Source organism: Oryzias latipes, chromosome 6, assembly GCF_002234675.1.
Source record: "Oryzias latipes chromosome 6, ASM223467v1".
Classification (NCBI taxonomy): Eukaryota; Metazoa; Chordata; class Actinopteri; order Beloniformes; family Adrianichthyidae; genus Oryzias; species Oryzias latipes.
Window position 1 is genome coordinate 19,295,698 of NC_019864.2, and position 15,573 is coordinate 19,311,270.

Genomic DNA, 15,573 nt, shown 5'->3' on the forward strand with positions numbered 1-15,573 from the left:
ATCACAAATAAATCTTTATTATCGACATTCCTAAGATCTCTTCTTATTCAAGTAATGTAGGGTTGTTTTAAACTGGATGGAATGGAGGCTACTACACTGTTAACATCTGTCCGGTGAATTCACCTGGTTTCAGTTACTTGATGTTAAGCACACAGGATTGAAAGAGCAAGTGTTGTGAAACAGTTCATTGAATTTTGGTGAAACCTCCAAGGAACAAGAGCAGAAAGGTTCATGTCAACATGCTGTTTTGTGTTTCTACTCAACACTTCCTGTTATGTAATTTTATCAAGTTAAACTCATTGATTTCAGCTATTTGACTAAATATCTTGAAATTCAACAAGGCAAGATAAATAAATCTAAAGTGGCAGAGCTTCAATGCTGGAACATTAAATGTATTCATTTATCTAGCTATTTTCTGCAGGTCATGGTGGAAACAAAAAAAGATTGTCAAGACTGCAAAAAGAGCCTTTAGAAATTAGTCAAAACCTTTTAAATTTGACAGATTTAAAAAAAAAATAATTGCCAATGGGGTAAGTGGAATGATTTTGCCAAGACTTCTTATTGCAAGAAAGAACTTAATGTCACTAAGACATGTTTCATCAAACTAAGATCATATATAAGATCAAAAAACTTCTTTTAATAAGATTATTTTTCTTAAGACAGAAAAAAAGACAAGGATCTTTTTACTTTAAGATTCCTTTTTTGCAGTTTTGCTTGTACTCTTCTCTATGGATGCCACATTTCTACAGTTCGCCTTGGAGTCTGTTAGATAATGTATCCAAAAAGTATCCTCTCCAGATGTGGAGTAACATTTGTTGAAGGTTAAAGACATTTTACATTCATGTTGTAATTGCTGTGGTGAAAGTAGAAGTTTTCTGACATGAGTTAGTTTGTAAAAAAGCTATATCAAATCATCTTAATCATCACATTTTTACTGTTTTTCCAAGGAAGATGTCTACAAATGACATAATCTTCTTAGTCATACTGACAAACTGGAATCTTAAACATTTTCTTTTCCCAAAAGGTAGTTAAAAAAAAGCATACGTGACCTCCTCATCCACATGGTCTTTTCCTAAACACTCATGCTCCAGCTGATCTGAAGTCACTTTGCCCTTTTTCTCATCTAGCATTAAGTTGTGAGGCACGAAAGTGGTGAAAATTATGAAAATAAAGAGTTTTTGTCGAAACTAAATAGAAACATCAAAGCAGAGAAAGGTGACTTGGTTAGCAAAGACCCTCCATTGGTCATCATAGGCAACATTCATATTGCACAAGTTCAGAAGCTTCTACCTCCAAGCTACAACTTCCTGCTACATTCAGAAAATCTCTTTCTCCTTCTAATTTTTGGATTTTCTTATGTGATTTAAAAAAAAAAAAACAGGGACCTGCCTACATTACTTGTCAAACAGCAGATGCTGATGCTTTGTGTTGGGAGTCCTGGCGGAGTGAACTTAGCCGTAGCTGTGAGGACTGCGTGGATTGATGGGGGACGAGTCTTCCTTCCCGCTCTGTCCAATCAGCTGGTACAGTCGATGGCTGAGGTTCTGCACTTGACAGGTGCCCAGGACACACCCCACCCTCATCATGTGGCCCCTTCCATTGCTGCCGTTGGCATGGCGACGGCGTCGTAGTCCCCGTTGCCACATCTTTGACTCCGAAAACACATTCTGGTTTCGATGAAGCAAAGCTTCCTTGTCTGGCGGGGCCCTCCAGAGGATCTGTGAACCTTCCTGCACGATCCGGTTGTTGACGGAAAGCGAGAGGTCAGACTCGGTAGGTGAAACGCTGGGATGTGATGGTTTTGGAAAATTGTAGATTCTGGATGAACTCAAACTGAATAAAATAACAAAAAAAAGGAAAAAGTGTAAAACGTGGAGCAGAATTTTACTCAGTTTTTTTGTCAAACTGGATTCCAGGTTTTAAAGAATCTTCTTAAAAACATGAAAATTGATCAAAATAAAGGATTTGTCTAATGTTTGGCTAAATCTATATGGTTTATCATCTGTGACCCCTTTGCTATTTTCCTTTACTTTTGCATTAAAATGTTTAAACAGAGGAAGAAACTAGCTGAATCTGCACTGAGAACAGGAAAAGTAAAAAACAATGTTTCCAGTAAATCAACAACAGTTTGTTGCTGAGAAAACTTCTAATAAGGAGAAAAGAGCAGGAAAAACTGAAATCAACCAGAAACTAGAGTGTAGATGGAGGAGAAACACTGACACTCCTCTGTCAAGTCATCGTATTTTGCCGTCTGACACTCTATTTTCTTTTGTAGTAGTTACTTAAAAAGAAAAAAAAACTCTCAACAACTCTCAGATGCTCAAGAGTTCAGCTGCTGGAGGTCAGCAGTCCTCTCAGAGGTTATGCAACCCTTGGATGTGGTAAAGTGCAGGGGTGCAACTCACAAAAGCGTTCTGTTTACACATGCTCCCATTTACATTGTTGAAAGAAGTAGCCGGGCAAAAAATGTAGGACGAGGAAACAGCTAATTAATTCTATACCTTTAAAGGGAAATAAATCACGATCAATTTTATTCTATTTTGGTTTCTTGTTTTGTTTTTTAGAAAAAAGTTATTATGAACCTGAAAAAACACAAGCTCCAAAGATGTGTTAGTCATATATGTTAACATTAGCAACATGAACAAAAGTTAAATGGTACTTTTTCTTCTTTTATTCCAAAAAAAAGTTATTTCCTTCCTCTTTCTAAGTACTTTCACAAACTCAGTTTAAAAAAGCTCTAAAAAGCTTTCTTCTTAACAATGGTACTTTTCCTTGTGGCATGTATTTTTAGTTTGATAAAAGAATGTAAGTGAATGAATTGAATATGTATTGATTGTTTATGTATTGTATTTAATGAACGGTATTGTTTTTTAGCTTATAGACTCATTATGGTGGCTGCCACATGTTAAGCCCCTTGTGGGTTTTTGGCAAACATCCATCACATCCACATTGTTGTATATTCTGTTTTTATTTACTTTTTTGATATGTGATAAATGCAATAAAAAAATATATATATATATATACATATTTGCTACCGAGAAAAAAAGACCAATGTCAAAGATGTTTGCTTGTTATAAAAACTGGGCCGGCTTACCGTGATCTGTTTTCTCGGACAAATCCTGACTGGTATTTTGATCATTTCTTTGGCTGAACACCTTAGAACTGCCAGTCACAACACCCTCAACCAAATATTCACCCTCAACAACAAATTTAAAATCTCCAATCCCCTGGATAATATGAGAATGATTTTCTTTAGTTTTTGTCATCTGTCTGAGGATGGTCCTCAATGTTTGTACAGCTGTTCCTATAGGGATACTCCTATGCATTAACATTTACAGAGGTTAGAAGAGTAAAACACTTCCTAGAGGAAGTATTTGTCTTTTTCTGTTAAAAAAAACCAACACTTATGGTGAGAAGGACACCACCTGTGGTGATGTTGAAAACAGAAGTGTTTCTCAGAAAAGGGGGATTGGCGCCATAGCTCCTCCTTACGAGAGGAAATTGTTGGCCTGTGCTTCTTCCCAGCTCAAAATTCTCTCCTGATGGCAATTTATTATTTATTTATTTATTAAGAAAAATACGCACACATGTTGTGGTATTTTTTACTATACAAAATTCTGTGGGTTTTAGAGTCTCCTCTTTCGTTTGGCGATTTAGTTCAATATTTTCTGACACACAAACTGATTATTTTAAAAGTATTTCCTTTCATTTTTGCTGATTTCATCGTACAACAAGTGAAAACTCCAAATAAAGAATGTCAGAAAGTTAAATAACGTGTAAATGGTCAACATTGAGGTGTCATGGTTTCACACTTTAATAGGATGTTTAGTTGGAAAAAATGTTTCTGGGTCATGAAATGATTTATCTATTTTCTGCCTAATCTTGGGAAAATCTTTGGATTTGACAGAAGTCCTAAAGACAGTTGTTGACATCCTGCATTTGGGAGAGGGTCAGACACAAGAGAAGCAGACTTTTGTCAAAGTGATGTAAGTAACTATCAAATGGAATGGAAGGATCCAAAGTGCTGCAAGGCCTTTTATTCAGATGACAGTAAAACTTGCTTTTGTTTTAAAAATCAAAGTTCTAGAGTTTGGAGGAAGAAGGAGACATGGAACCAAAAGTGCTTGAGGTCCAGAGAGACTCTTTCCCGATTTAGAGGTGTTTGGAAACACATGTCATCACATCATGCTTTTCTTATCTGTTTCATCAGGTCCAAACTCTGCACAGCCTTTCACAGAACATCATAGTTCTGCATCATAATTCACTTAAAGTCAACCAAGTACTGAATGATCAGTCCAGCATTTTCTGTATATGAATTGATGAATTGTTCATTCAATTGTTTTGAAATAATGTTACAGATTTCTATGATGCCATTTTAAGTTTTTCTTGTTTTTGCCTCAAACTCACTTTGATATAAATTCAAGGGAAAAAGTTTGGAAAAAAATTCAATTGTGGAGAACAAACAAAATTTAATTGGTTGAATGCTGTAAAGCATTCAACCCTTTGTTTTTGTTAATATTCCACTTTTTAAAAGTAAGCTTGTATTTAAGATGACATTATGCTGTCTGATAGAAACTTAAAAAACAAGAAACATGTCTCCAATGGATTCAAACTATTCTCCAACTCCACCAAAGCACAGGATACTCAAAAAAGCATAATTTATTGAATGTTTGCTTTTAACATTTGAGCAAAAATGTATTTTTTAAAAGGGTATATCCCAAAGCAAAATTGTTCAAAAGCAGAGATAATAAAAACGAACATTTATTTGTAGTAATTTTCTCGCTTTATAATGTCAACAGAATATGTCAAGACCAGGAGCAGCTGTGAACCAATTTATGTTTGGAAAAGAAAAGGGCAGAAGGCTACAAATAAAGTATGGTTTGTGGGCTAAATAATTGCAGAGTTGAAAAGTGAGTCTTGGTTTTTATAATCTTGCATTTATTTTATTCCCCAGATGATGGGACACAAATCAATCAGCAATTGTGACCATAGTCAAGCTTGTTAAGTATAACTTTTCCTTTTTTTTTTACACAGTTCTTCGCATTAGTGCAGATGTACAGATAGTACAACATGTGATTCTTTACTTCCCCTTTGCCAGTTTACACCAGCATACTATAATTTTTGACATACTTAATATATGTTTTTTTTTCATATTTTTTGGTTTCAGTGTGTCATGTAATGTGTGCATAAGAGATCAAAGGTTTATTTCTGATTGAGCGTTATAATAATTGAACTATTTACATGCGTATATGGATGTATGCACATATTTTTCCGATCAATTTCTGACTTATTATCCTAGGTTTGTTATATCTTTGTATATGCAAATATTTGACAGCTGTTGTTTGTAATGTTTAGTTTTATTTTTGGTTCGATTGCTTGAAATAAACCAAAAATAAACCAACCAAAATCCAAATAAGGGGCTGGTCCTGTTTTAGGTTTGAGTACCAGCCAGTCCCATGGGAATTATTTTCACCTAAATAACTTTCTCCTTAACTTTGAAGTAAAACTATTAATCTGGTAAATTGGTAAATAATAGTAATAAAAATAAATTCTTAAATACATAAATGAAATCCATATATTGCTTGAAAGCAAGCAATATATGTCGCTTCTGTTTCTTGCTCGACATTTCAGCACCCAGCAGACACATTACCACATTGACTCATTACTGCCCCTGCTGGTGAAGTTTTGAAACGGTTTTGAACGGGTGCAACGGCTGATTTGGTCATCTTTTTCAACCTTTAGAAACAGGATTTTTTTCTGGATTGAAAATGTTTTAATGTGTTAACTTTTTAAAAACTGGGTATTTGGAGAAAAAAACACATAAACTGTTGTTTTATTAGAATGAATTAAGGTAAAGTGCTCTCTTTTTTTTTACTGTACAGTATTTTTTTCAACTCCTTATGTGTATGTCAGATTGTGTGTTTTTTCCTTTGTGTAGCTGAGTATTTGAACCTGTGGAGAGTCTGACACCAGAAAACACTTCTCAAACATTCTTCCCATCTGAGAGAACAGCATGAGGCTGACCACCAGGGTAAACTAACGCACACACACACACACACACATAGTCACACATAAACATCTTCCAGCTGAAGCCTTCGAAACTACTTTTGATTAATACAAACACCATATTCTTACTGTTGTACGAACACTTTGTCCTTTTCTTTGTCCGTTCTTCGTGTTTGTAATGGTTTGTGAAAATATGGCCACTTTTTTTTAACTTAAATCTTAGATTTCCTGACATCATTTGTTATTTTCAGTTTTGACTTGTTTCATTTAACAGGTTTCACGTCTATCATTTAGGTAAAAGAAGACAGACTCTGTACGAGACTATTTAATGTTGAAAAGCAGAAAATGAGGAAGCTGCAGACAATAAGTTCCAACCTTTTGTCTGCTGAATCCATATCAAATGTTATTATCATTACACTTTCAGATATGACGTTATTGTAGAATCTTTCTTTTACTCAGCCCGTGAAATGCTCCTTCCCTTAAGTTTAAATGTTTGTCCCAAATGCCACTAAATCACGCTCACCTCTGCTTCACCTCCTGTGGTTGAAGAATTACCTCATTTTGCTGCTGAACCCTTTTCTCACATTAAGGGCACCGACCAGCTTCCTATTCCCTCCACTTGCTTTCTCCACCCCACCACAGACTATAAACTGTGTTTATGTAATCACCATTTCTCATTCATTATGTCGTGTAGGTGATGTGAAAATCATTCAGAAGATCCCATTGTTTTGTTTTGTGCAACAAACAGTTGAAAATAAAAGGATAATCCATTTAAAACAAGCAAATCTATTGTAGAAGCTGGCCAGAGATTTTAAAAGCTTAAATAATTCCTTTAGGGGGAGAAAGGTGTTGCACAACCAACGAGTTCACTGATGTGATGAGGTTTCTAATATTACTAAAACACTTTTGGACCTGTTTTTATTTCATTTTTGTTCAGAATATTTTACTTTTGATCATGTATTTTAAAAAACAATAATGTATTTTTAAAAATTTACAGTAAAAGTAGAGAAAGTTTGGTGATTTAACACTGATTGATGCTTGAGTGAAATTAACATTTCGAAAATTACATTTTGATTTTGCACTGTGCCATTATGATAATCAGATATGATAACATGAAAACACAATAAATCAAATACACTCGAAAAGACACTAAAATAAAGTGTACTTTGAGGTGTTGTTGTAGTGGATACCTGTGTCGTTGAGCTCCCAGAGCCTGGAGCTGCAGAGACAGGAGGAGAAGCAGAGCGCAGAGCCATGCTGGAGAGGAGGCACACATGGCGGAAGAGGAGAGACACACTGCGCCTGAGGAGGCAGATCCCAGCAGATATTATCCAAAGTGTCCCAAAAACTAATACAATAGCAAAAGAAAAAATATGCTGGAGAAATAGATGCAATGGTCTAACCTGAAGTGGCTTCCATCGGGTAAATAGTCACTTATGGATGGCTGGCTGTGTTAGCATCGCAAGGAGCAACCAAAGCATCCTTTACACACTGAAAATGTCAACGTCTGAGCAGCACAAATTGGTGAAACTTGAGTGTTTTCATTTATAAAGGCGTGCTGGAGGAAAAGGAGGAGGTGGGAGGGGGACGGCTTACTGCTTTGTCCTTCTCAGCAACTTAACCTCGCATGGACCCAACAACCTAATTAAACCTGGACAGTTCCACTTACCTCAAACCACTCGTAGAAGAAAAAAAAGACTGATTTGTTTCTTCTTATTGACATTTTTATTGTTTTTTTTATGGAAAAGTTGTCACTTAATGGTACAATTAAGAAAGAACCACCACAATAATTTAACATTAATGTTTTTTTTTACTCATGGATTTTCAAATTGAAAGCCCAATAACGTTATGGAACTGTTTTTCCCACCAGATGCAGCTCTCAGTAACTTACAATGTACATTTTAGGATTTTTCTGATCTTTTGCACAGCTGAGGATGTTACTGTTTGTTTTTAAAGAGTTTTTAGTATTCTTTTTTTTTCAAGGAGATTAATCTAAAGAAGATGCAGAATGATCACAAATTTGAAATACTATAAGTCTTCAGATGCGACTAGACTGGATTGACTTTACAATATCGTCATTCACAAATCAAGAATGAGGGATAGAAACCAAACCTCCAACACAGATATTGAGTAAGATTATTTGATATGGAGAATAATCTGCCACCCTGAAAATTGTTGAGAGTTCATTCAGTTCAGTTGTGTCTCTGGTGTCTCTTGATTAATCATATTTGGGAGAGAAAAAAAGAGAGAAGGAGGAGCTGCATCTCCGTGAAATCACTTCACTTTGAAAGAGGACAAAAATGAGTCGGAATCTGATTAAAGGAATGTTCTGTAAGTGAAGGTGGCTTCAGGTCTTAATTAAAGGGCTATGTGTGAGTGCACTTAATTGTGACTCAGCAGTTTCAAGTATTACCATCTAAGCTCAGTTTCCAAGCCTCGATTCAGCCCAGTACGCACATTAACACTCCCATCTATCCAGTGAACAACTCTGGAAGTGTGTGTCTGCACCATTCAGACTTGATGACTCTTTCTTTACCTCTTAAAAGTCACAAGTCTAGATGCTTTGGCCCGAAATCAGGAAGTAAAGCAGACATGTGGACACAAAATAAATAATGTTCTCGCAAAGTGCTGCAACAAAAATGACAAAAGGCAAATTCCTGCTTTTTCTTCAAGGAAATGTGAGATGTCATTGTGTCATAGAAGCTCAGACTATGAAGATCAAACTGTGATGTTAAGTACAATTAAAAGACTTTACCTTTTTGGCTATTTATTTCAAATTTAGGTTACAGTTTTTCTTTGTTTTTTTAGTTCCTCAGGATGCTTCACCCATATTTAGGTATTTAAGTAAGAGATTTGAGACATTATCAGGCTTAATAGGGAGGTGTTTTTAACCCCTTTGTGGTGAATGATGGGTCTTCAGGGAAAAGTTCAATTGTAATTCAAGATTTTTCACCTAAAAAACGATTCTCTGTGCAAATCTTTCAGGGTCTTGTGTGTAGGAAAATAATATTTAAAACACCAAAATGCAAATTTTAAATTTAAACGATCCGGATCCTTGGCCTTTGGATCTTCATTGTGTCGCTGAACCCTGTTGCTATATTGCTCGGGTATAAAGCCAGCCATAACCTGAGGTTGCCTTTTCTTTAGTTTGGAAAGAACAACATAGATTTCCGGTGTTTAACCGTGTGGCGCCTATTGATGAAAATATGGATCAAACCACTTTGGCTCCAAAATTTAATTTATTTAGCCTCAACTCAAAAGCTAAAGTTATTTGTTTTACAGATTGAAACAAAATCAGGCATCAAACGGTTGAAAATCCAGTTTTGCCCGTACATTTTGAGTAAAATGATAAAGACATAGTTCTTTTGTGGACAAACTGAATTTATAAATATATTAAGCTATTCTACCACAAAAGTGAATCACGGTTTTTGCAAGTCAATTTAGCCCTTTTTTATCTGTAAATTGGAATCAGCGCTCAGTTAAACTAAACATGTTTCAGCATAAAAGAATTGTATAATGGATACAATTGTTTTTGTTCCCTAAATGTTTGACATTTCCAAAATATTCTGTAACAGGTCATTATTTCCAAGTTTTGATCGTTTTTTTATACCCGTTATCACATTTGTGGCCTGGGAGGAATTCTTTATATTGTGCTTTAATTGTAAAAATGTAATGTTTGATTAAATATTAATTTTCCTTGGAATTACAACTGAGATCAAAAGAAAATAGGGAAACGTTAATGAGTTTATTTCAGAATAATGACAGTTTGTGGTAAAAAAAAATGAAAAAAGTGTAAATAAAGGTGGAATTACATATTTATTGTTGTGTTTTTCCGTTTAAAAAACTGTAAATACTTCATACATTATTTTTAATCCATAATTCAGTTTCAACAGTGAAGTAATATGTTGCAAAGCTAAAAACATTTTTGCTCAACTCGATAGTTGCCTTGTCTGGAGACAGAAGACATTTTATTTAAAAAGCATTTTATAACAACTTATAACAAATGTTCATTATTATAGAATACACACAATTGCACACATGATTATAAAGTATCTGCATTAAGTTACTATCAAATATATTCAGGCACAGTGACAGGATGTCTTTGGTGAAAATTTAAAAAAAAAGTTTTGAAAAAAATAACAACTTTAAATTGACCTGAAAACAAAAATATTACAGCATGTTAAAACACAAACATGTGACATATTTTGGATGAAATGACACAGTAACTGAATAACTTTTTTAAGTAAAAGAGTAGCTGCATCCTTTTTCCACTCCTATAGCTTCAGACCTGTCATTTGAAAGAAAAGAAAACAATAGAATGGCACAATTTATAGTTGAATCCACACCGGCAAGAAGCTGCTTCAAATAAATAGCTTTGAGATGAGCTGGTGAAGAGGATGAGGAATCATGTTTGCCCCTCAGGGTTCATCTTTGCTGTCTCAGAGCCGTTATAAGCGGCTGCAGTGGCTCCGTGTCTTCAGACTCCAGCAGGGCGTGCTGGTGGCAGAAGAGCGTGAGGTGTGCAAACATTGTGTTAAGGTGTGGGTGCAAACCCAACGCAAGTGCTTCATTGTAGTGAGACCAGTAAATGTGAGCCAGAGTCCTAAACAAAAGCAAAAAGACCTTTTGGACGAGGAGTAAGAAGCCCGTTGGAAACGCAGCACCTGGGTAACGAGACAGGACAAGGGGGCAAATAAAAATCAACTGGCTTTTGGTGTGCAGGGAAAGAAATAACAACAACAAAAATTAAATTGACCTGCTTTAGTGGGAAACACATCTTCGTCAGTCAGTAGCTCCTGAATGTAGGACAGAGCGTAGTCAAAGTAAAGGGGAGCGGAGCACTTCAGCCTCCTGCCATGTTCGTCAGTCCAGAAGTAAACCCTAAGAATGTCAGTAAACACTCATTTAGGTTCCTCAGTGCTCTCACAGTGTGGAAATATGATCATAATTTAATTTGAAACATTCGCAATAGAAATTTGACATGTCTAAGATCACTTTTAGTTCCTTGAAAATTCTGTACAGACGAATGAATGTTTGGGGAGGTCCACTGTGAGTAGTAAGAATGTACATACTGTGTATTACCTCTCCATTTGAGAAATCACAAAGGATGAGTCTTCAGAAATGTTTCTGTTTGAGCAAATCGTAATGTTTAAAATGAAAATACAAGAACTAAGGTGATCAGCAGTGTCTCAAATGTAAATATAACCACCACTATGCATCCAGAAAAGAAAAAAAATCGTGGTCGACTTGACAAAATATCTGCCGTTCTATATAATTCTTAACCTTCCCGTGTAAGTCAGCCTCACACGTGTAAACAAATGAGATTATCCAGATTTGACTGGGATTTCTTCATTCTGAAAGTCATTTAGGGGGGACATTTACAATGCAGAAAGAAGAAGGACTTTAATCGTTTATTTCATAGAAAAAATGTGCTGCAATTGTTATTCATGTCAGCTTGAAATAAAAATAAGTTCCTGAGAGGAAATACAAACATAAACCATACTTGAACTGCTAACATGAAAACAAGAGGCTGAATGTAAGATTGCATCAGCTTCTAAGTGTTGAAGGAGCAAATCAGAAACAACTGTCGGATCAAGTTTCATTTTGGTGGTGCGTAAGACTGACTGCTGAGTTGTGGAATACATTTTTTCAACAACGATCCACTCAGATCGCATAAATGAGACTAACTGATCTCTAAATCTACTATTTGTTCAAAATAATAAAAAGTAAACTGATCCCTTTTGTTTCTCTTTCTTTTTAATACAAGCAGTTTTGGGCCTTAGCCTGTTTAGGTTGAACAAAATCAATTTAAATGGGTTTAATTTTTGAAATCATATCACCTACTTTTTTTTTTTTTAAATCCTGGATATCTATTAGCTTCCTCTGCAGCGCAGAGTGAAAAGTTAAAATACTCCCTGATTCATGAAGCTGATTTGAGGTCAGTCCAGCTCCACTCTGAATTTTGTTCACGTCTTCTGTGAGATGAAAACCAACTCAAAACACCTTCACACACTTTTTTTTTCATCAAAAATAAACCAAACCCATTGCTACCCATTATTATTACCATTTGGGAATAGCAAGTGACTCTTCTTGTCATCCATAAACAAAAACGAAACTACTGCTCAAGCATCTTGATAGATAAGTAAGTAAAACGGCTCATCATAGTGTATTTTCTCAGGTAAATCCAGATACTCCTGTACTGCCCCCTGTGGCCTGTTTGAATAATTACAGGATGTCCAGGAGGAGTCACCAGGACGAGCTCTGACCTTCAGACTCCTGTTTATTGTAAATAAAGCAAGAAGTTTACTTCAAAATCGAGAAAGAGCTTCAAAAAAGTTTAAAAAAAAAACATTAAAAAGTATTATTTTCAACTAAAATAGAGAACCATACAAAAAGAAAAAGAAAAACTGGTAGATACTTGCTTTTGCCCTGACCAGGCTGGTGTTTACTCAAAGACATTTATGATCATTGGAAAAAGCATATTGTAGACTAAAGCCTAAAGTCAAACATCGGCTGTTTAAACAATTAAAATAAAACAAACAAAAAAGGTGGAAAAATCTGTATTTGTCAAGCGCTTTGGATAAACGGACCATCTTGTTTATTATATCATGCAAGAAAATGAGAGATTATGGGTGAAACAGCAATATGAGGAGAGGAATTTACGGTAAATTAACCATAAAATGTGTCACTGTGGTTGGGAAGCGTTTCTGGGGGGCTTCACACGTGTATTTATGATTTATTACACAAGACTTAAGATCTATAACACCTGTACTCATACAGCTAACATAATAAATCACCAAAAATGTCATTTCTGATTTCTCAAATACCGTAAATAACTGAAATCCGACATGGGGAAGTAAAGCAAAGTCTCATTTAAACTTTTCTGGGAAGTTTTTTTTAAACTGAAGCTTGAATAAAAGAGATGTAACCCACGTGTTGCCCGGTCCACAGGCAGTTGGGCACGTGCTGGTGGTGCAGAACTCCGACAGCGCGCTGGATAGCAGATTTATGTGCTTGAAAAAAGCAACAGCTGGAAGAAATCAAACATGGGTTTTTCTGCTCGCATGATTCTAGCCGCAAGTATTCGGGGAGGGGGCGAATCAAACAAAGGCAGAACAAACGTTCAAATACTTACTGTTACTGGCAAGCCACTCTGCCTTGTCAACGCCAGGCGGCAGGGCCGTGAGCGCAAACATGTCTGCGTCTGTGATCCGGTGGCGCACGTGCGGCTCCTGCAGATATGGGCGCTCCTCTTGATTATTGTTATTGATTCCCCTGAGGGAGACAGCAGCACGCACGTAATGACGAGGAGGCAGAAAGAAAAGATTACACGGTGTAAAAACTTCCCCTGCAGTCAGGATGAAACACTTATTTCTGCCCCCTTCTAGCTGGCACAGACACCGCTGCCTCCACTAGAATGGGTTCATACATGTAAGACACGCTGCAGGATAAAACCCGTTAATGCCGCTGAGCAATCCGCGCAAAAAAGTAAAAAAAATAAATTAATAAATTGGATGGATAGTCTGCATGATAACCTACAGCCCAGTGCAGAGGAATGCGGGCCACTTTCCTGCTCCAGCTCACACCGAGAACTTTTAGGCAGGAGGCCATTGAAAGGAAATAAAAAAAAAAAAGGGAAAAACTCCAACAAGGAGGGCGAACAACTGGGAATGCCGGATGTTTTCCAGCTCACTCTGCTGAGTCGGACATGTCAGCATGATTTGACTTTATTTAAAGCACCACAGGGGCGTGTGCACCAACAACGAAGAAAGCAGCTCTGGGGAAATATATATTCGAACGCAGCCTTCTGGAGTAAAAGGGAATGTCTCCAACTGCTGCCAGTATGTCAGCTGTCATCCACAATTCGGAAGTGTTCACACACACACACACACACACACACGCACACACACGCACACACACAGCAGCTGGAAGTCTGAACAGCCTGACTTCGCTTCCTAGCAGTGATGGGGAAAACACAGCTCTCCATGAGGTTTCACTCCCCCCACAATGATGTGAGTGTAGGAGACGGCCGGGCTGGGAATTTGTTTACTGCTTTAAACAAGAGAACCTTGTTTCAGGTGAAGCTCAGAACCGACAGGCCAGGGGTGGTGAAGGGGTGGGGGTGTCATGGAGGAATGTAAACAGTGGCTGTTCAGTGTTACAGTAAGTGCAAATCCACGTCCAGCCTCTCTAAATGGCCACGGGAACGACTTCTACAGACATTTTGCTCTTTATTTTAGGCCTCTTCCAGTGGAGCACAGACACCGTGACCCCTCTGAGGTCCTCCAAATGTCGTATTTGTGTGTAAACACCCTCCCCGGTCACCTTTACCTTTACTCAACAGCCCAGCTGGCTGCTGAAAGGTCACTCCAGGGCAAATGTTTCCACATGTTCCCCCATCTTGTCCTTGTATCTCTTTTGAGCGTTTCTAAACACGTGTAACTGCTTTCAGGAATCCACAGTCACCGTGACAGTATCCGACAAATATGTACACGCGCAGGCATGATCTGGCCCGCATTCCTGTGTGAACCTTGTGCAGACGCAACTTTTTTTTTTTTTTAGTTCCGTTAGCAGTTCTTCAGCTGCCCCCTTTGTGATCCTTAGAAAACCCCCTAGCAACATATCTGTAGAAAGTAATACTAGTGGAAGAAAACAGACTTACGGTTTCTCATTGCTGATGTCACAAGCAGCTTTGCTCTCAGTCTTCGTGGCTGAGGGGTAACTATGGCAACCCCCCATGGCGTGGCGCTAAGAGCGGAGCTGTTTGTCTTGGTAGCTCCACTTTTCCATTCCACACACACACACGCACACACACACACACTAACTAACACGCAGGCGTCTGCACACCATGGCCAGCATATGTCAACCACATCCCAGCACAGCTGACACAACCCTCCTCCAAACGACCGACAAAAAGGAGCAGCAGGAGTTGAAGTCTGTCTTCTTTGTGGAAAAAAAAAGGGGAAGCTTTTTCAGTCGTCAGCTTCTCTTTTTCCCCTCCTGTGTCAGTGTGTTTATGCCTCCTTTGTCTCAGTCCCACAGGCTCCTCCTCTGCCAACTCTGAGCAGAAAGGCAGGTTTCTCCACAACCCATAAAAGTACAAAACGCAACTCCGCCTTCCTCGTTCTTCCCTCCCCTTTGGTACACATACAGTTCTGTTCAGGAAAGAAAGCACTAAACAGTGGATTTCAAGTGTGAAAAAGCATAAAAAGTCAAAGCAAAGCAGCCAATTACACATGTGCACTCATGACACACATCTGGAAGATCCAAAAAAAGAAAAAAGCACCAAAGCTGCTGGTGACTTGCAGAAAAATCAGAAAAAAGATGATATAGAAGTACAGAAAAACAAAACGTCTTCCAACTCTCATTTTTGTTTTTACCTGTGCATAAAGCAGTTGGATCTCAGTGATAGGCGGGTTTCTGTTTGCAGTAGGGGAGGTGGGGGTGTCATGTGAGGGAGGGGTTCACATAGGAGACAAAAAGAGTACAGCTGGGAAGTAACCTTATCCATCCCATCATCTGGCCCAGAGGTCAATATTTTCCAAAGAACGAGTCCTGCTACTGGGT

General features: G+C 37.5%; 1 protein-coding gene across 4 annotated transcripts; it reads right to left on the reverse strand.

Annotated features, from left to right (window-relative positions):
* Positions 1–698: 698 nt before the first annotated feature.
* On the reverse strand, positions 699–15,169 carry adm2 (adrenomedullin 2). Of its 4 annotated transcripts, none has more exons than XM_023955374.1 (7): positions 14,669–15,169; positions 13,142–13,281; positions 12,940–13,062; positions 10,763–10,887; positions 7,410–10,670; positions 7,197–7,308; positions 699–1,833 (listed from the first exon to the last, which is right to left on the reverse strand). In XM_023955374.1, exons 5-7 carry the CDS (start codon positions 7,423–7,425, stop codon positions 1,452–1,454), a joined length of 510 nt encoding a protein of 169 aa, XP_023811142.1. In that variant the 5' UTR covers positions 7,426–10,670; positions 10,763–10,887; positions 12,940–13,062; positions 13,142–13,281; positions 14,669–15,169; the 3' UTR covers positions 699–1,451.
* Positions 15,170–15,573: the final 404 nt, after the last annotated feature.